General features: G+C 42.3%; 1 protein-coding gene across 6 annotated transcripts in view; it reads right to left on the reverse strand.

Annotated features, from left to right (window-relative positions):
* Positions 1–9,443: 9,443 nt before the first annotated feature.
* Positions 9,444–20,179, reverse strand: part of FGFR3 (fibroblast growth factor receptor 3) — a 61,441-nt gene continuing 50,705 nt past the window's right edge. For 5 of the 6 annotated variants that reach the window (XM_058186768.1, XM_058186766.1, XM_058186765.1 and 2 more), the window contains 5 exons: positions 17,569–17,691; positions 16,537–16,607; positions 15,988–16,125; positions 14,295–14,400; positions 9,444–13,391 (listed from right to left, as the gene is read on the reverse strand). In XM_058186768.1, the coding sequence (XP_058042751.1) occupies positions 13,230–13,391; positions 14,295–14,400; positions 15,988–16,125; positions 16,537–16,607; positions 17,569–17,691 (600 nt within the window). In that variant the 3' untranslated portion in view covers positions 9,444–13,229. Of the gene's footprint in view, positions 13,392–13,777; positions 13,864–14,294; positions 14,401–15,987; positions 16,126–16,536; positions 16,608–17,568; positions 17,692–20,179 lie in introns of all 6 variants that reach the window. The other variant, XR_009155547.1, reaches the window with a different exon arrangement.

The following is a 20,179-nucleotide window of genomic DNA, read 5'->3' on the forward strand; positions in this document are numbered from 1 at the left end:
ACAGGCTGCTGGCGGACCACAACACAAGGGTAGCCCCATGTAGAGGGCATTGCAGTAGTCCAGAGAAGAGATGAGTGACCTCTGAGTAACAGCACAGGGAATCATGATCCAGGAAAGGTCACCGCTGGTGCACAAACAAGCTGTGCAAAACCTCTCCTAGTCATGCCACCATTTGCTCTTCAAGTAGGAGATGTGAGGCCAGGATAACCTCTAAGTTGCAAACTGGATCTGAACGGGGTAATGTGACTCCGTCCAGAGTTAAAGATGACAAAACCCCGGATGATGAGGTTCCATGCCCTAAAACAAGCCGTTCAGTCTTGGCCAGCAGAGTTCAGTTGAAACCTGTTGTCCTTACAACTTCCAAGCCCCATGAAAAGGTCATGGGACCTCATCACTCTAGGCACCAGGTGTGGAGCTGAGTATCATCAGCACATAGTGACGGATGATCTCGCCCAGCGGCTACATGTAGATGTTGACAGGCAAGGAGAGAGAGAGAGTGCCACAAGTGAGCAGTCAAGACCTGGATCGCTCACTGAACCAGCCTAAAACAGCCACCCACGGCCAACTCAGGGATTTTGTGAGTTGGAAGTCCACAGAGCTTAAATCCTGATCTATGGTATTCATTATTTCATTATTTCTACATTTTAACATTCACAATATGGAATGGAAAAACAGAGAAGTTAGATACTGTATCAAAAGAAAGTGTTGGTGAATCTAAGACTCATATATACACACATCCCAAATAAACTTTAAAATAAAAATCTGCTTACAATAATTTTATAAATTGTTTTGGGAAAAATAGTTTTTTTTTTCAGGTAAATATTTTAGTTTCAGCTTAAGGAAGAAATAAGAATATTGCCCCATGGATATAATAGTCTTCATCTGAGATATGCTTCTGTTAAACAAGATGGAAAATAACAGAAAGTTACCAATTTCCTAAAGGCATAATTACCACTATTTTACAATTAGTTATTCTGTTCCCAACCAGTAGATGTCACTGTTGCCACACTGATCATCTTTTGATTCCTCAAGATACCAAGGGATCTCTATTCTACTTAGTAAGCCAAAACCCCATTGATTTCCAAGATTATAAAACAGATACTATTTCCTACAGATCCTCAGGAATTGGAGCATCAGATCTATATTCTGTGTAACGCAAATGCTATAAAGATATTTTTTATTATAACATCCATATTGTTTTACAAATCAGCATTCGTGCATTTCCCACTTTTGCCTAATTTTTTCAAGTCCATACTGGAGAGATGAGGGATGTATGCAGGTAGACAGACATTCAACAAATGCAATTCCATTATTATTTAAAAGAGAAGCTCTTGGTTAATTTTGTTGCTGAGATGATCGCGTAAAGCAAAACTCTTCCCCAAGTTAACAAACAGAAATTCCACAAAATGACATTTTAAAGATGGGGAATATCAGCATGGGAGAGAACTCATTTTATCCCCTCAGTTTCAAGTTTGCTAAACGAAAAGGACTGGCAGCACAAACTTCAGATCCCTGGGTTTTGTTCTGACTCCAAAATCAGACAATGTGCTGGAGAAGAAAATGAAAGTGGGACACTTTGTATGAAACCACTTTTTTAGATCATAGAACATAGAATAATAGGTTTGGAAGGGACCTTGGAGGTCTTCTAGTCCAGGGGTCTCCAACCTTGGCCACTGGCTGGCTGGGGAATTCTGGGAGTTGAAGTCCACCAGGCTTAAAGAGGCCAAGGTTGGAGACCCCTGTTCTAGTCCAGCCCCCCTGCTCAGGCAGGAAACCTAACACCATTCCAGACAAATGGCTATCAGTCTCTTCTTGAAAACCTCCATTGGTGGAGCACAACTCAAGACAACTTCAACAGAACTTCTGGAGGCAAGGTGTTCCATCCATGCATGTGTCTACATCCTTTGGGACATAGTTACCTCCTTCGTAACAGATCAAACTCTTCAGTATGGCGGTGTTTGGATCCTTAAGAACAATCTAAAAATGTTCATTGGGCATCCAGCCAGAATTTTCCAAGGTTTTCCCCCCAGTGATTAGTTTGAAAGAATTACTCTGCTCAAATCTAATATTGTCGGTCTCCAAGGTGGTTCACCTTGATATCCCATTGCCTGCTAATAATTCTTCTCTACTCTTAGATCAGACCACAATCCAAAGGCTACTCTGTGGTTGGGGCCTTTTCTCTCTCTCCCAGGTTCCCTTTTCTGTCTCTGATAGACAGATTAAACCTGTGACAGGAGGAATATTAAATAAGCTATTTTCCCCCCTGTGGGGTCCTTGGTACTCTCTGAACTTGGTAGAAACATTTCACTACCCCACTAGGTAACGTCATTAGTCTAGAACAGTGGTAATCAACCTGGTCCCTACCGCCCACTAGTGGGCATTCCAGCTTTCATGGTGGGCGGTAGGGGTTTTGTTCGATACTGAAGCACTTTCCTTTTTTTTTTAATTTAATATTCTTTTTTTAAAAAATTCATAGCATTATTTAAAAACATTTTCATTAGGTTTTCATAAAATTCCCCATGACAATTTAAATTTCTGAAAATATACTATTTGTATCACCCGCGCATAAGTTTAGTTCACTTTACATAAGTGAAACTAAATGGCGCTATAGTGCGACCGCAAACAAAAGAGCCTCGTCCCAGAATAGCTCGCGCATCTCCCCCTGAACTGGTGGGCAGTTAGAAAATTTTACTACTAACAGAGATACAAAAGTGGGCAGTAGGTATAAAAAGGTTGACTACCCCTGGTCTAGAAGGACAGGATATTTGTTCTAGCAAAGCCTCCTAGCACTGATGTTGTCTAGTTTGGATAATGAAACATCTGCAAGAAAACAACCATGCTCAGAGAGCACCAAGGACCTTTCCTTTCCTTTTTCCTCTCCTCTCCTCTCCTCTTCTATCCACAAACCCTACTCCATTCTAGTACTGATGATATTCCCTAGTTGGGTCATGAAACGCCTGAAAGAAAACCACCAGCGCAGAGAGCACCAAGGGCCACGCAGTTCAACCGTGAGCTGCAAATATTCTCTTCTATCAGTACCATTTTTTTCTTTCATTCAAGTGAACGGCTTTGTCCAGCCTGCAAAATTAACTCGGAATGGGTGAAAGAATCAAGAGGTGAATGCTTGTCTGATTCATCTTTCCAACTCCTAAATCTGATCGCTTGCCTGAGAAAGTTATTTTCCTTTCCCCACACTTGGTTCTCGTGGTTTGAAACAAATCAGGTGACTTTAGAAAGAGGTGGGAGAGATTCATGGAGGCTAAACCTGCCATTGCCTCTGAGGTGTGTTGATAACAGATCAGATTTGGTTCGGTGCTTGGTACCTGTTGCTAGGCGAGGAGGGTACGAGGGTAAATTGTATTTATGTTTTGCTGATCTGTTTTCCGGGCTTTGCTATTACAGTTGCTTAAAATAACAGAATGTTGGCTTAGAGGAGGCTTGGATCTGGTCCTAGAGGTTGCTACGGCTTTGTTGCTGTGCTTTGCTCTCTGGAAAGTGAAAATACTGTAGGTGTGTTCTTCTTTTTAACGTTTTTCACTTCTGGGGTTCTATTTAGGAAAGGTGTATGCCGTGCATATTCATTTTATACTTTTCACCAAAAAAAACCAAAAAGCCTTGGGTAATTTCACTTTTTAACTGAGCAAATGTTCAAAGGACTTTTAATGTGGGCTGGTTCTAACATCCCAAAATTATTAATTTTTTTTGATCTCTCAAAATAACTGGGTGTATACCAGTCTCTGCCTTGCAAGAAACAGCTTGCCTTTTCCAGTGTAATGTTGACGTTACCTTTTGCCAGGGAAATGCTTCAGAGAGATGCTGACATGCACACACGCCCTGCATATATAGGGGGGGGTTAATTAAGTGGGGAAAGGGGGGGGGAACCGGTAGCATTCAGTTCATACATGTCTCAAAGGAAAAAAAATTAATAATAAAAAGAGCGAGGTTTCCATTGGAGATGAACTGTGTGGAATGGAAGGGAATGGAATGAATTGGAAGAGACCTTGGAGGTTCTAGTCCAACCCCCTGCTCAAGCAGGAGACCCTCATACCATTTCAGAAATAATGGCTGTCCAATCTCTTCTTAAAAACTTCCACTGTTGGAGCATTCACAACAATTGCTCCACTGGTTAATTTGTTCTAACTTTCCGGAAAAATATCACATTATTATAAATAAAATACCGATGAATAAACCTGAGCATTTTTATAACTTCCAAAGTATTCAGCAGGCAGTCCTTGACTTATTTAGTGACTGTTTGACATTAAGAAGGACTTCCCTTTGGGTACTTATGACCCAGTTCCAAAAATCTGAGGCCCACCTCCAATTTTCAGCATCTTGTGGTCACGTGACCGTGTTTTATGACATTTTGCCAAAAGTGGCATTTATTTCCAGTTTTCGGCAAAACCAGCCCACAGTGAACCATTGGTTTGTTTAATGATCATAGCAGTCGCTTAATGATTGCCATATGAAAAAGTCATAAAATTGGGTTGGTTGCATGGGTGACCGGATTACTGGCCATCACTCCGTTGTACTTGTAAATTGAGGACTACCTGCAATGCACCAATGTTAGAAGAGGAAACATTTTGCACAATTAGAATAGAATAGAATTTTTTATTGGCCAAGTGTGATTGGACACAGAAGGAATTTGTCTTGGTGCAGATGCTCTCAGTGTACATAAAAGAAAAGATACGTTCATCAAGGTACAACACTTACAACACAAATGATGGTCAATATATCAATATAAATCATAAGGATTGCCAGCAACAAAGTTAGTCATACAGTCATAAGTGGAAAGAGATTGGTGATGGGAACTATGAGACAATTAATAGTAGTGCAGATTTAGTAAATAGTTCGACAGTGTTGAAGGAATTATTTGTTTAGCAGAGTGATGGCCTTCGGGAAAAAACTGTTCTTGTATCTAGTTGTTCTGGTGTGCAGTGCTCTATAGCATCGTTTTAAGGGTAGGAGTTGAAACAGTTTATGTCCTGGATGAGAGGGATCTGTAAATATTTTCACGGCCCTCTTCTTGATTCCTGCAGTATACAGGTCCTCAATGGAAGGCAGGTTGGTAGCAATTATTTTTTCTGCAGTTCTAATTATCCTCTGAAGTCTGTGTCTTTCTTGTTGGGTTGCAGAATCAAACCAGACAGTTATAGAGGTGCAAATGACAGACTCAATAATTCCTCTGTAGAACTGAATCAGCAGCACCTCGGGCTGTTTGAGCTTACTGAGTTGGTGCAGAAAGAACATTCTTTGTTGTCCTTTTAGGGATATTTTTGTTGTCCAATTTTGTTGTCCAATTTTGTTGTCCAATTAGGGATATGTCTATGGAGATTCTTAATCGTCCAGGTCATGGTGGTCCCAAAGGTGTTTTTTTCAAAAGGCAATTGGAGTTTGTTTTTCCTTGAAGACATTTCGCTTCTCATCCAAGAAGCTTCTTTGGTTCTAGAACTGAGCTACAACTAGAACTGTTCAGCTAGAACCGGAAAAGTTTCTTGGATGAAAAGTGAAATGTCTTCAGAGAAAAAAAACAAGTTGTCTTTTGAAAAAAGTCCCTTTGGAAGAATTAGGGATATGCTTGACAAATTGTGCTCAAGTAACACAGTGTGTTTTCACGGTGGTTGTCTTTACAACATATCTTGGTTTCTCGGGTACAACAATTTGGTTAGTTTGGGTGATCTTAGAGTTTCACCTAATTTTACATCTCTACAACTGTTTTCACAAAGGAGTATTGACAAAGAGGTGGATGTAGAGAGTCCTGCCAGGTGTTTGTGAGTAACCTGTTCTTCAGTGCCTCTTATTTCTCCAGATTTCAAGGAAAGATTGATAGCCATGGTTTTAAAACAGCATCCTTGAAGATTGCCACTTGAGGAATGATGGACAAGTGAAGCAAGACCAACAGCACTGGTTTAGGAGTTGTGTCATTCAAATATGTTCGAATAAATGTATGTGTGTGCTTGTACATTTCGTATCAAATATTTTTCGTGCTGAAAGTATTTGCTAGCAAGGAGCCCATTAATCAACTTGGTTTTCCTGTTTTGCCAGCAGCAACTTAATATTAAAGCAAGTGAAACTGTTTTTAAGATTTTGCTTCAAAAACAAGTTATACCAATTTGATCATTGTTTAATTAAAAAATAAATGATTTATCTGCCTGGGCAGGGAACCAAATTGTTATGAGTGCAATAAGGATTAACTCTTTGCTTTCGTAACAGGTTTGAGGAGAACATTTTGCCAGTCTGAAATACCTATTTCCAATTTGTGTTGTTTCCTCAGCGTTCCCGCTGTGTGTTTCGAAATGGCATGGCTACCCTCTTCTCTAGCGTTGCGTCACAAAGGGATGCTGAAACCAGCAAGGTGTTGCCTTAATGTCTGTTTCTCTAAAGAAGATTCCAGTGTCTTTGGGATCACGATAGCTCAAGGCTGGGTACCATTTGACAAAGGTGACAAAATCTGCTCAACCAAATGGGATGTGGGAGCCTATTGGGTGAGCTCAGTGAGGGGAACCTGGGTGAACCGAGTGTGTCTTGGCGTGCAGAGATGTCAAGATGATGACTGCACTACATGATTGACACCCTAACCCTTTTTATTGTGTGTGTGGCATGCAAAAGGGCAGATATTTTTATAACAGCATCTTCACCTTTTTCTGATCCTCTGTTAATAACCAGCCAGATACGTTGACATGGACTGCAGAGGCCCCTGGAGTGTAAGGCAAACCCAAATATATTTAGATCTATATTTCATCTCGCTTCTGAACTCAGGTGGAGTTAGATTTCTCTCACCTTGTTGTATAGGGGCGGGGAACCGAAGACAGGTTAATCCAGAGGTGTCCAACCTTGGCAACTTTAAGAGTTGTGGACTTCAACTCCCAGAATTCCCCAGCTAGCAGCAACATGGCTTTTGAGGGTGACGGAGGATTCCTTTACCATCTGAAAACAGCATTGAGTTGGGTTGGAGGTCATTGTTATCATTCAGTATTTTTTAAACTATTTCCTTGTTTTTTTGGTGTGGGGGAGGCTTGTTAGCTGCTCAGAATCACTGCAGTCGGAAAGGTATACAAGTTGGAATAATCACCATTTGACAAGTGTTTAAGGACAACATTTTGGGGGGCAAAACAGGCCTGAAATTGTGTTTTTTGTGCCTGATTGTGGAAATAGATAACTGAAGGACTTGACTTCCAACCCTAGTACCCCCAGGCCCCATCACGAATGGTGAGGGACTGAGGGATGTGCTGCTTGGTTAGGTACCTGCGTAGTTGTATTTCTGGAGGACAGGAGCTGAAACCAGGCAGTCTGACAAAATGTGTTCTGCACACATCTGTACACACGTATGAATATCCCAAAGAAGCAAGAGCTTCTTGTATGGTGCTGTCTAAAAGCAGATGGAGATGTGGAAGCCCTTGGTGGAACCCAACTGTTGAAGACAATGCTAATCTTTCCTCCCAATAGAATCTCCTGGAGGACAGACTGAAGTTCTCCTGCTCCAGCTGAAGGCCTTGGAAGTCAAAGGAAGGAGGATGGCCAATGAGAGAAGGTCCGAGAGAAGGAGAAGACCTTTCCAACTCAACCAAGGCTGCTTGTCTTAGCAAGCGGTAGGGCCTCAATGACCTGGGAAGCTCACCTTTGGGTTACTTTTCAGATGGGGGATCTCCAGAAAATTCTACGGAGTTGGGCAAGACCGAGAATCTGAAAAGGCATGGGGGATGGCACAACGGCCAGGACGAAAAGCCAAGCTTGTCTTCCAAGTCAGTAGGAGCCAACCTTGACTTGAAAGAAACTTGTTAAAAAGTTCCATATCTCAGAGCTATCAGTGTTCGGCAGTTCCAGAAGTCCCGATTAAACACTCGTTTATTAAACAATCTGTTTACTATGCAAAGCGAGCATGACTGGAGGCAAAGTGCAATTATTACAAGATAACACTTGTGAGGAAGAAAAAGTTTGACAAGAGTATTAAAGTGTATCAGATGTAGAGATTTCAGTGCAAAATACAGAAGCATTGGCTCGTTCCAGATAGCAGCAGATACAACCTCTGATGAGGAGGGACTTGGCACCATTTATCCTCCAGAGACACAGCAGGAAGCCAAGAGATAACTCCAGCGTTTCCCGTTGACTTGCAGCCAGAGAGAAATTCTGAGTTTTCCTACCTGCAACTCAAGAAACAGAAGCTTTCTGACTTCCCTGGGTTCTTACTTTGGGCTAAAATTGAGGAGGGGGTTTCTCTCTGGTGCTGCAGAGAGGAAGATGGCTACCTTGGGAGGCCTCCACAGAAAATACTTCTGCACCCCAACAAAAAAAAGAGCTCTGCCCTCCTGTCTCAAAAGGGTTGATTTGAAAAATGCTAAGGAATTACAAGGGGAAAGGTTTGGAAAAGGCTTAAAGAGGAGGGAAATCAGAATAACAGAGTTGGAAGGGATCTTGGAGATCTTCTAGTCCATCCCCCCCCCTTCAGTCAGGAAACCCTATACTCTTTCAGACAAATGGCTGTCCAGTCTCTTCTTAAAAGCCTCCAGTGATGGAGCACCCATAACTTCTGCAGGCAAGTTGTTCCACTGATAAATTGTTTTCACTGCCAGGAAAGTTCTAGGTTGGTGTCCTCCTTGGTTAGTTTCCATCCATTGCTTCTTGTCCTGCCCTCAGGTGCCTTGACTCCCTCTTCTTTGTGGCAGCCCCTCAATATTGGAAGACTGCTATCGTGTCTCCCCTAGTCCTTCTTTTCCTCAAACTAGACATACCCAGTTCCTGCAACCGTTCTTCATATGTTTTAGCCTCCAATCCCCTAATCATCTTTGTTGCTCTTCTCTGCACTCTTTCTAGAGTCATATTTGAAGCTTTGCATCTATTTGTATCAGCATTTCTCAAGCTTGTCAACTTTAAAATGGGTGGACTTCAACTCCCAGAATTCCCCAGCCGTGAAATTCGGGGCTCTTTTGTGTCTTTGAAGGGTTGCTAAACAAATGCTTGTAAATCAACAACTACCTGTATTCTTTTCCAGCTTTGAAGACAGGTGTTCCTTACGACCACAATTGAGCCTGATATTTCTGTTGATAAACCAGACAGTTAAGTGAGTTGTGACCCATTTTATGACTGTTATTGCCTCAGTTGTTAAGTGAATCACTGCAGTTGTTAAGTTAGCAACACCACGGTTGTTAAGTGAATCTGGGTTCCCCGTTGACTTTGCTTTTCAGAAGGTGGCGAAAGGGGATCACGTGACCCTGGGATCCTGCAACCTTCATAAGTCCATGCCAGTTGCCAAGCCTCTGAATTTTGATCACGTGACCCCCATGGAGATGCTGCAACGGCCGTAAGTGTGAAAAATGGTCATAAGTCACTTTTTTCAGTGCCGTTAACTTTGAGCAGCCACTAAACAAACGTTTGCCAGTCAAAGACTACCTGTACATATCAAATCTTAAAAGATTCACTCATAAATTAAAGGCAGGAGTGACAATAAATTATGTTTAACTTTTTTTATTTATTTTGGGCCCAGGTAAGCAAAAACAGAATAAGTTTTCTTTTTTGTTTCATATCTTCTAAAATGTTCAAAAGCAATACAGAAGCTGTAAGATGCCGAATTGGGAAAATGTTCCCCAAAATGTCACAACTTCTTGACTGCAACGTGGACAAGAATAAAGGTTGAAAGAAACATTCAAGTTTTCAAACCCTGGCTTTGAAATTATATAAGAAATATACCTTTGTAAAATAGGTACCTTTACAAATATCTTTGTAAAATTTTTCATAAATATATTATATATGAATATATAATATATTTCAGGTAATTAATGAACTCAGGCTGGGAGAGTGATTTTCAAATGCTTGGAATGTACAAAACTAACAGGCATTGTAAGAAAATAGCACTTTTTTGATTCCATCCCCAAAAGTACATGTCTATAGAAATCTATTTTTAAAAAACCTTTTCGAAGCTTCATTTCTATAAAGTAACTATTTTGAAACCATCTTGTGGTATTGCAAAAAATATGCTGAATATTGATCTGGAATGGCATAATCTAATGTGTGTGAATGAACCCAATCAATGCCGGTCCTTTCCGGTAAACCAGACTGAAAATTCAGCTAAAGGAGCTAATTCTATTTCACTGTAAAGTTATATTAACAGTGTCTTGTGAGTCTGAAGGCACAAATTTCCCCACTGGCAGTTTTAATTGCCTGATCAGTTAAGGCGAGCCCTTCCAAAGTTTATTTCTCTAACAGTTTGGGAGCAATTTCTAGGCAACAAGCTCTTATTTATTACTTATGTGTTTATTTATTAAATTTCTGTGCTGCCCATTCTCCTTATAAGGTGACTCTGGGTGGCTAACAGATTATAATAAAAGATATATAGAAATTAAAATATTAAAAACTATGCAAATTAAAAAGTTTAAAACTACACAAACTTCCTGTGGAGATTCTCAGTCAGTCAGGTCATGGTTGTCTTTAGGAACTCAGGAAGCTTCTTAGATGAGAAGCAAAACACCTTCAAGGAAAAACAAAGTCCAGTTGCCTTTTGAAAGATCACCTTTGGGATATACAAACGTCCTCAAGGACATCTGTCCATTCCATTACAAATGGGGCTCATCTTCCTCAGTAAAATTGCTGATATGTAGAATGGCTACAAGGTCGGTTCTTCCGTCCAACTGCCTCCTTAATCCTAGTTCCAGAACTAGAACCCTGGTCTTACTCCATTTTATATATCCCTGTTTTTTTACTTCCTTATTCAGCAGGCATGTCCCTTGGTCCAGGCGGTCCATCGCTTTGGGGTCAGCTCTGGACCTGATGGGTTCTATGGAGTCATCTTCAAAATTGATTCGTAGCAGAATCGCCATCTTCCATTCACTTGTGGTGGTTCTGCAGACCTTGGAGGGCATCCATTTCCTTGCACAGGGGAATGTCTGCCTGCTTGCTTTGAGACCTAACCCGGCCACTATATGCCCACCCACTCAAATTAAAGGCTCAGCCTCTTGAACCTGGAATCTGTTCGGTTTCCCCTGAGCAACTGGCAAAAACAACTCTTTGCAAAATTGCTGACTTGCTTCCATTTCATTTTCACAACTCTGGGGGCTTTTCAGTGCAAGAAAGGAATGGTGGAGAGGAAGCTGTGCTTTTGTTGATTTTTCAGGCTCTAACAATAAACTCCCCCCTGTCTGGCTTCCCCCTCCACAACAACCTCTCCTATTGGAGTTTAACGCACATCAACCGATGGAATGAAAAAATATGGAGGAGAGCTGTAGATGAAACATGGCGGATGGCTTTTTGACCAGTGATAGATCAGGAAGTTGGGAATTGATTGGATTATGTCCTTTGCATTTTCCTAAGGGTCAACTAGAGGAAAAGACAGGAGGGCTCCTTGCATTTTCATGTTTTGGGAGCAGCAGGAATGGAAACCAGCCTTCCATTTCAAATTGTTCTGTGAGGCACTGGAACTGCTCCCAAGGAATCTGAAAAAATCTTGCAACAACTCACAAAAATGCTATCAAGGTACGGAGAGAGTTTTGACCGACTTATCCACAAAACCCACCATTTTCCCAAGCAACAGGTGAGGTTCGAAGTCTATCTACAACTGTCAGAACTTTCTCTACATAGATTTTGAGTTGTTATTTTGTTTGGATCCTTGTCTCTACCGTAAAAACGCAAATGGGAACACACACATGTAGTGGATTAGTCACTCGCAGTCAACATTCAGCTCTGCCACATAGCTGATATTTTTTCAACCATGAAGAACACCTTCATTCAAAGAAAAAAAAACTGGAGAAAAATCCATCTTAATGCACAGAGGCAAAAGTGATGAAAGATTTCTTAGCTCTCACAGAGATGGAAAAAGGATTATTTCGACTGTCAAATGTTTGGATTTAATATTAACATATTACAGAATGCACGTCCTGATAATTGTTGCAACTCAGTAATTTTTTTTTGTTTTTTTTATAAAGAAAAATTAGTATTAAAGTAATGTGTTGAAGGACTATACAGCTATACATTTTTCTAAGATTTCTCAGGAATTCAGAAAAACAATCTTGAATAATCTTCCTCTATTTTTAATAAGTTAAAATCCTTAAATCTGATGAAAAAATTAAATGTATACATTAATGAACATATGTTAATATCTATAAATAATTTTACAAATATACATGTTAAAATATAAATTTTTAAAACCACACAAGCTGACAAGATAAAAGAAAACCTTTGCCTAAATCAGTACGTTCTACTCTAGAAGAATTTTTAACTGGAATAAATTCCCCTTCAGTCTTGTCAGCCATGTTAATATCGGAGATATTATATACACACAAGAGCTATTTATAGATATATGCACAATTGTAGGAAATAAAACTTTGCGATTTGCTGAAAGGCGTTCGACTATGGGGTACCCGTAATATTTTTTTTTCCTCTCTCTCCAAGTGTTTGATAATAGATTTCTGGGGGAAAATTATGGACCTCCGTTACAAATATATTTAAACTTTATCTACAAAAAAACCTCACCCAGAAAATAGCTAAATAAATGTAGCAAATAGCAGAATTTCGGTTTGATGCACATTACAGTTCATAGAAATCCCCTGGAAAAATTAGCCAAAGTCACTGATACATGCTCATTAACAAATGACACGCGCGCACACCCCAACACGCACACCCCAACACACACACACACACAACACACTTTTCTAGAGCTTGCAACACCTCCAGGCCTTCACGTCTCGTCTTGCCTGCACACACTCACTTATCCAGCCGTTAGTGCAAGAGGCGGCATAGTTCCCACCGTGAGAAAAGTGAAGGCAACTTTGAAAGAGTGATTAACTCCTCAGAATGGCTTTGAATGCATCCTTAAGTAGATGGCTTCGTTTTATATTTATTAAATATAAAACCAGTACTTACTTAAGATTCCCTGCAGGCAACGTGGCTACGGAGCCCTACCAAAAGACAGTTGTGTACGGATTGCCCGAGGGCAACATTTCCTACATTCTTTGCACATGGGTGTTGTCATTTTTGTCATTTTCCCACCCACTCCTAGAATTTGCAGGCACAGAAAACGGACTCAAAGGCCAGAGGTTCCCCATCCTCTCCTTTGCCTTTCAAGGTTTCCGGGTGTTTGACAAGAAAAGTAGGAAGGAAGTACGTTCTGCGTGTCACGGCTTCACGGCAACGCAGGCCTCCATGCCGTGGAGCAGAACAACATTTCTTCCTCCTCAGGATCTCGTTCCAGAGTTCCCCTCAGACATACATTCACGAATCTCGTCTTTGAGGCTCAGTGTCTCTCATCATGTCTTGATGATGCCGTTGGCCTGCTGTTTTGGAAGGCAGGGCTCCTCTGAGAGAAGCTCGTGTGCAAATACGGAGTCATCTCCCGAAGAGCAGGCACTGTGAGTGTCGTGGCCTTTGGGGGAGTATTGCTCGAAGGCCACGGACAGGTCGATGTATTCCTGCGAGGAGAAGAACAACGGCGTGAATGTCCGCACGGAGCGCACGCTACAAGTTCCTCATCCCAAGAACATCCCAATCTTCTTTTATTTTCTCAGGCAAGAACTGAAATTCCACCTCCAGTGGGTGAAACTTTCTGCTCTCCACACGCTAAGGGCTGCCCTGCTTTCAAGAATCCAGCTGTGGTTTAATGTCAGCTTGGTAGGACTCAAAGTAGGATTCCAAGTAGCATTCAAAAAGCATTATGGAGGTCCATCCGTGGTCCTTACCGAGCTGAGGCAATTATTCCATTAACAGCCATGGTGCAGCTACAGACACGGTTCCTCCTCCATAACCCTGTCCAACTATCGAATTCCCCCTCGTGGGCACCTATTCAGAAAAAGCTCACCTCCACCTTGGAGTGGAGACACAGCGTGTTCGGTTGTGGTATTTGGGCTGTGGGACACATTCTCATGTAGATTTGCTTTGGGATATCTGAAATAGTTTGCAAACGATGCTCAATTCTTTCTGGGATTTGGGTACTTTTTCTACTGTTAGGCAGGCTTTTTTGTCCCCGTAATTCTTTTCTACTAAACGTCTTTTTTTTTTTAAAAAAATTGCAAATTGTTTTTACAATTCTGTTGTAAAATTCTGCCTGAGGAACAGAGAGGCACATTAAACTGTTCCAAACAAAGAAACTAAATGAGATTAATAGTTGCATTTAAAGTTAAGTCTTACCCTGCAGCACTGCAAATGCCCTCTCATCTGCCACTGGCTGCAACCTCTCCCCTGAACTGCTCACTGCAGCTCTCCATGCCCTTAAAATGGTCGCAAAGCTCAAAAATGCTCAGGTGTCTAATATCCGAGTACGGGGGGTGGGGGGGGGCAGAAGAGCTCTCCTGATTAAGAAAGGAGGAGATACGCACATCCGTGGAGGTCACTGTCAGCACTCGGTCCAGGTCTTCTACCAGCTGTTTAAAAGTCGGCCGCTGAGAAGGAACTGCATGCCAGCATTCGCGCATGATCATGTACCTGGGCAAGAGAAGGGGCTGATCAGTGCTGCTGATGAAAGGACTCCGGAGAGCCCAAAAGCTTTTCCTCCGCATGGCCGAGAGAGGCCGGCAAGACTTTTGTTGGCTGCCATGTTTTCTACACGGCTACATTCCATAAACAAACCAACAAGGCTCTGGCCTTCAAATAAGTCAGAGGTAAGTCCCACACAAGAATAGTTTTTAGATTTATAATCCATATTGATGGCAGGAACGTTCAAGGGAGCATTTATGTTGGTCCCTCTTCTTGTTTTTCCTCACAACAACCACCCTGTGAGGTGGGCTGGATTGAGAGAGGGGGAGAGGAGGAGAGGGAGAGGAGGAGAGAGAGAGAGGGAAAAGCAGAGAGGGAGAGAGAGGAAAGACAGAAGGAGAGGGAGAGAGGAAGAGGGAGAGAGGGAAAAGGAGAGAGGGAGAGGAAAGAGGGAGAGGGAGAGAGAAAGAAGGAGAGAGGGAGAGAGAAAGAAGGAGAGAGGGAGAGAGAAAGGAGAGAGGAAGAGGAAGAGAGAAAGAAGGAGAGAGGGAGAGAGAAAGAAGGAGAGAGGGAGCGGGAGAGAGAAAGGAGGAGAGAGGGAAAAGGAGAGAGAGGAGAGAGGAGAGAGAAAGAATGAGAGAGGGAGCGGGAAAAGGAGAAAGAGAGAGGGGGAAAGGAAGAAGGAGAGACAGAAAAGGAGAGAGGGAGAGGAGAGAGGGAGAGGGAAAAGGAGAGAGAAGGAGAGAAGGAGAGAGAAAGAGGGAGAGATGAAGAAAAGGAGAGAGGGAGAGAGAAAGAGGGAGAGAGGGAGAGAAGGAGAAAGAGAGGGAGAGAGAGTGTGTCACTTCTGGGTGAACGTGAATCTGGGTCTTCGTACTCTTAGCCCACCGTTCCCCCATTATTCCCCACTGCCCCCGGGGTTGAGAAGGAGGGATTGGCCCACACCCTGAACAACAGGGTGGGGTTGGAGCTGATCACGAGGGTCTTCCAGAAATACCCCCAACTCTGCATTTATCAAAATCCCCCGGAGTGACGGTATTGCTCTGGCCGTCCTGAAGCAGGACCTTTAACACCTGAGGAAAGCCCATGGAAGGGCTGGCCGAGAGGCTTCCATGCTTCTCCACAGAGTCTCGGATGGGTCGAAGAGGCTGCCTAGGAACTTGACAGGAACCTTTGGGCAGCTTTAATGGGCTGCGTCCTCAGCTAGCTGTAGAGCCCGGATAGAAGGAGCCCATCCGGGATAAAACGGAGCTTGGGTTGGGCTTTTTCGGAGACCAACCACAACCTGGGGGAAAGGACTTAAAGCATCCAAAGACCATTCGGATGATAAGAAGACACTGAGTTTTGGGTGGCTATAGACAAAGAAGGAAGGAAAGAAGGAAGGAAGGAAGGAAGGAAGGAAGGAAGGAAGGAAGGAAGGAAGGAAGGAAGGAAGGAAGGAAGGAAGGAAGGAAGGAAGGAAGGAAGGAAGGAAGGAAGGAAGGAAGGAAGGAAGAGAAAATATGGAGGTGAAGCAACTGAATTAATAGGAATCCATCCTGACAGATGGAAAGACAGGCTTCCCCTAAGTATGATATTCTCCGGTAGAAAACTTACAAATCTGGGGTACAATTTGCAGGCTTGTCCATTCGGTGGCCTTCCTTTAGCAGTTTGAAGAGTTCCTCCACTGGGATTCCTGGATACGGAGACCCTCCTAAAGTGAAGATCTCCCACAGCAGCACCCCAAAGGACCACCTGAAAGCACCAACATTGAAAGATCCAGTGAAATTTTGGAAGCCAAAAAAAAAAGAGAGAAGAAATTAAGCTGTATTCCCACCCCCCACCCCCCATGCCACGAAGCCATGCAAAGGAACAGGTCACTAATAGCTTGATGACTGAACTTGTCTGATGACTGAATTGTTTTTTCAAACCAAACACTGACCAATCTGTTGATGCAGCTGACCCGAATCCCGCATTAGATAAGCCCTTCAATAGATACAGCTCCTCCCTTTGATCTTTGTGGAAGCCTCCCCAAAGACCAATGAATGGAACAAGACTGTTTAGTCATGGATTTCGGGATATCTGCTCTGCATGGCATCACAACACTTCCCCTGAATGGGTGTTTTGTTCCTTTTTTATTATTTGAAAACTGTGGGTATTGCTTACACATCACTCTGATGAGTGTAGACCCGGTCAAACAATGCTTCGGGAGCCATCCATTTCACCGGCAGCCGGCCCTGGCATCAGGGACATGAAAACAGAATATTATCCATCAGCAATTCTTGCGTCTTACTGCTGTCACATCATCTGATCCCCTCTGCTACAAGCAAGTCCAAATGACGTTTAATCAAACCTAATCCCAATTCATCTAATCATTGTGAAGACGCTGATCATCTACTCAACCCATCATCCAGAGTTAATGTACCTGGTGCCACCTTCTTCCCATAAAGGAGAATATTTGTAGCCCAGGGTTGAAATGAGGGGTCCCATTGATGCTCTCTGAGCCTGGTTGTTTTCTTGCAAATGTTTCATTATCTAGTTTGTCCCAAAGGTATTTCATTTCTCATCCAAGAAGTTTCTTGAATGAGAAGAAAAAGGTCTTCAAGGAAAAACGAAATCCAGTTGCCTTTTGAAAAAGTGCCTTTGGGACAACCATGACCTGGATAACTGAGAATCTCCACAGACAATGATCTACTTTGGGTAATGAAACATCTGCAAGAAAACAACCAAGCTCAGCCAACACCCCTCACAACCTTCTCTCTTGTAAGATAGACACAAGATTGGTTGCAAGATCAATTGACCCATCTTCTTCCCATCAGTCTTTCTTCTGACCTATCCTCAAACTCCAAATCTTTTACTCATCAACAATCTGGTAATTTATCTAATCTCGCCCAAACTTTTAACAAATCTATGATAAAAGGAGATAAGCTGAATGTTCCATAACAATTAGAAAGATTTTCCCTCAGAATAAGAAGCTGTAGTTAGTATGATTTCAGAGATTTTTGATCAATGAATAATTTGTTTATTGAATGATTTAAATAAATACAACTATTTTGGAACTATCCAATTTACCCTTCCTTGATATGGGGGGGCGGAGTGTCTCCATTTTGGCTAGGGATTCTGAGAGTCGCCATTCCAGCACATCTGGATGGCCAATGATTGTCCCTTCTCTCTCTTTTTTAGAAACTTTCCACTTACATTAGTTGTTTTTTTGTAATAATCAATGTTGTGAACATCTCTGGCTAGACCAAAGTCAGCTATCTTCATCACATTGTCTTCCGTGACCAGAACGTTTCTGGCGGCCAGATCCCGGTGAATACACTGCAGAGAAATAGTTTATAAAAAACAAACAAAAGTTGAAAAGTTACAATGGATACTTGGATCAATAAACAGCTATATTCTTCATTACAAATCTGAAAAACAAATCTTTTTAATTCCTTGTACTTTGGTTGTATAAATTGGTTGCAGCAACACTGAATTTAGTAGAAATTCCTTACATCTTTTTTGTAACTACATTACGTCTTCTCTTACAGTTCATTTAGCGACAGTTCAAAGTTACACTGGAAAAAGTTATGACTGTTTTTCACATGACTATTGGATCACATGGTCATCAGCTTGACCGCTGACTCATATTTATGACGGCTGCGGTGTCCCGGGGTCACATGATGCCCTTTTGTGACCTTCTGACAAGCAAAATCAGTGGGGAAGCGAGAGTCACTTAACAACGGGTTTACTAACTTAACAATTGCAGTGTGTCACTTAACAACCGTGGCAAGAAAACGTGAAAAAATGTGGCAAAACTCAGTTAACAACGGTCTCCCTTAGCAACAAAAACTTTGGGTTTAGTTGTGGTCATATTTCAAGGAGTACCTGTATGCATAAAGGTATATCATAGAGGTCATTAAAACATTAAATTTTCTTTGTTGGAGATACATAAAAAAAACCCTGAAGCTTCCTGGTTCCATCTGATTTGATCTCTGAATTACTGGATTTTGTAGGCAGGAATAACATCTTATTACGCAAGAAGATTTACAGGGAAGTCCCTCAATGTTAAAGATGTTATTGTTACGTTGAATTATATGCCAAAACTCTGGAATTTGAGCGTCTTTGAGGGATTATGGTTATGCTCGGATTGGGCTATTGCCTAAAGAATTATTTTGAGAAATAGGAGACAGGTAATGGATCTGTTTTTTTTAAAAGGCAATTTCTCCCACTAAACAGAATATGAAGCAATATGTTTCCCGTTGACCCAGATTTCACAATATTTTACATTAGAGCAGTTTCATCATTTTCTATTTAACAATAAAGGATATTTTTCTGTATAGGTTTATGATCGATATAAGTGATATATTTAAATCCTTAGTCATTTCTTTTGAGCTTCTTTCTTTTTTCTCTGTTTATATTTTTCTTATAATTAGTCATTTTCTGCATTTTCATTGTTGTGAATGAACATCAACATCAAGAACTCTTGCTCAAATCCCCCCATGTTATGAAAGGGGCAGATCCCACTTTGTTTATGAATCAGATCAAGAGGCCCAAGGCAGCTCCTGAACTGGCTAATCCAGAGATCCCATTAGGGAAAAGTCTCTAATGCCAGTGAACCCATTAACAGTCCTTCACTCTCGTTAAATTTACCTGTCTCCAGAATTTGTTCTTTACCTACATACAGGTAATCCTCAATTTACGATGGCCTTGGGACTAGAATTCCCATCGCAAAGCGAAGCAGTATTTAAGTGCATCATTTAGCAATAGCCATTCTGCAGTCTTGGTTACCATTGTTACCCAAATCCCACCATCACAAGGCGAGGCGACTTCCTGCCGGTTTTCCACAACCCAAATCTATGGGGAAGCCAGCAGGACGTTACAAGTCTCAGGCTGGGAGGCAGGTAATGGTTGCTGCCAGGTGGGGGAGGGAGGGAGGAAGGGGGTGCAGGGGAGGGTGGAAAGGGGTGCATGAGGCGTGGAATGGATCAGAGAGGGCGAGAGGTTTGGGGCAGTTCGGGCATGGGCACAACATGGGTGCGAGGGGGTGTTCAAGGTGCAGGCCAGGGAGGGTGTGAGAGGTGTGGGCGAGGGACAATGTGAGGGTGTGTGTAAGCTGTGGGTTGGTGGGATACACAAAGGGCTGCACCACAGGTGAGGGAGGGTGCATGAAGCATGGCGCAGGTTGGGGTGGGTGCACAAGAGTGGAAGGTGGCCCAGGACAGGTGAGAGTCAGGGAGGGGCAAACAGGTGTGCGAGTGGCATTAGTGCAGAGGGGCTGCGTGAGGGTGTCTGGGTGTCTTTCTGGGGAAGCTGGCAGGGAATGGTGACCACGTGGTTGAGAGATGCTGGCACCGGTTGCATGTGCGAACTCATTACCAAGCATCCAGATGGCAATCACGTTACACAAGGGTACCGGGACATCCGAATACCTGTGTAGGCAGGCACGTCTACCTCAGCTGGCGGCTCAATTTTGTTTGAGGCATCTGGCCATGAAATTAATTAATTTCGGTTACCTTTTCACGGTCTCTTCAAGGCGCTACTTTGGATCTGGGTGTCCCATATTTTGTGCATCTCTTCAGTTAACCAAAGGAATAAAATATATCATCTTCAAATCAATTTTTAGCTGTTCCAAAGCTCCAAGGCGGAACTTTGTACTCGAATTCCCTTCCAAATAAATATCATTTCAACTTTTCCTACTTCTAGAGTCTATTTATCTCCTCTTCTGTCTGTTATTCTTCTCTTCCTTAATATAACTTGATTTCTTTGTTTCACGTTCCCCACATAAGGCATCTTTCCTAGTCTCTGGGAGCCAACTTTTCGCAAA

This window comes from Ahaetulla prasina, chromosome 5, assembly GCF_028640845.1.
Source record: "Ahaetulla prasina isolate Xishuangbanna chromosome 5, ASM2864084v1, whole genome shotgun sequence".
Classification (NCBI taxonomy): Eukaryota; Metazoa; Chordata; class Lepidosauria; order Squamata; family Colubridae; genus Ahaetulla; species Ahaetulla prasina.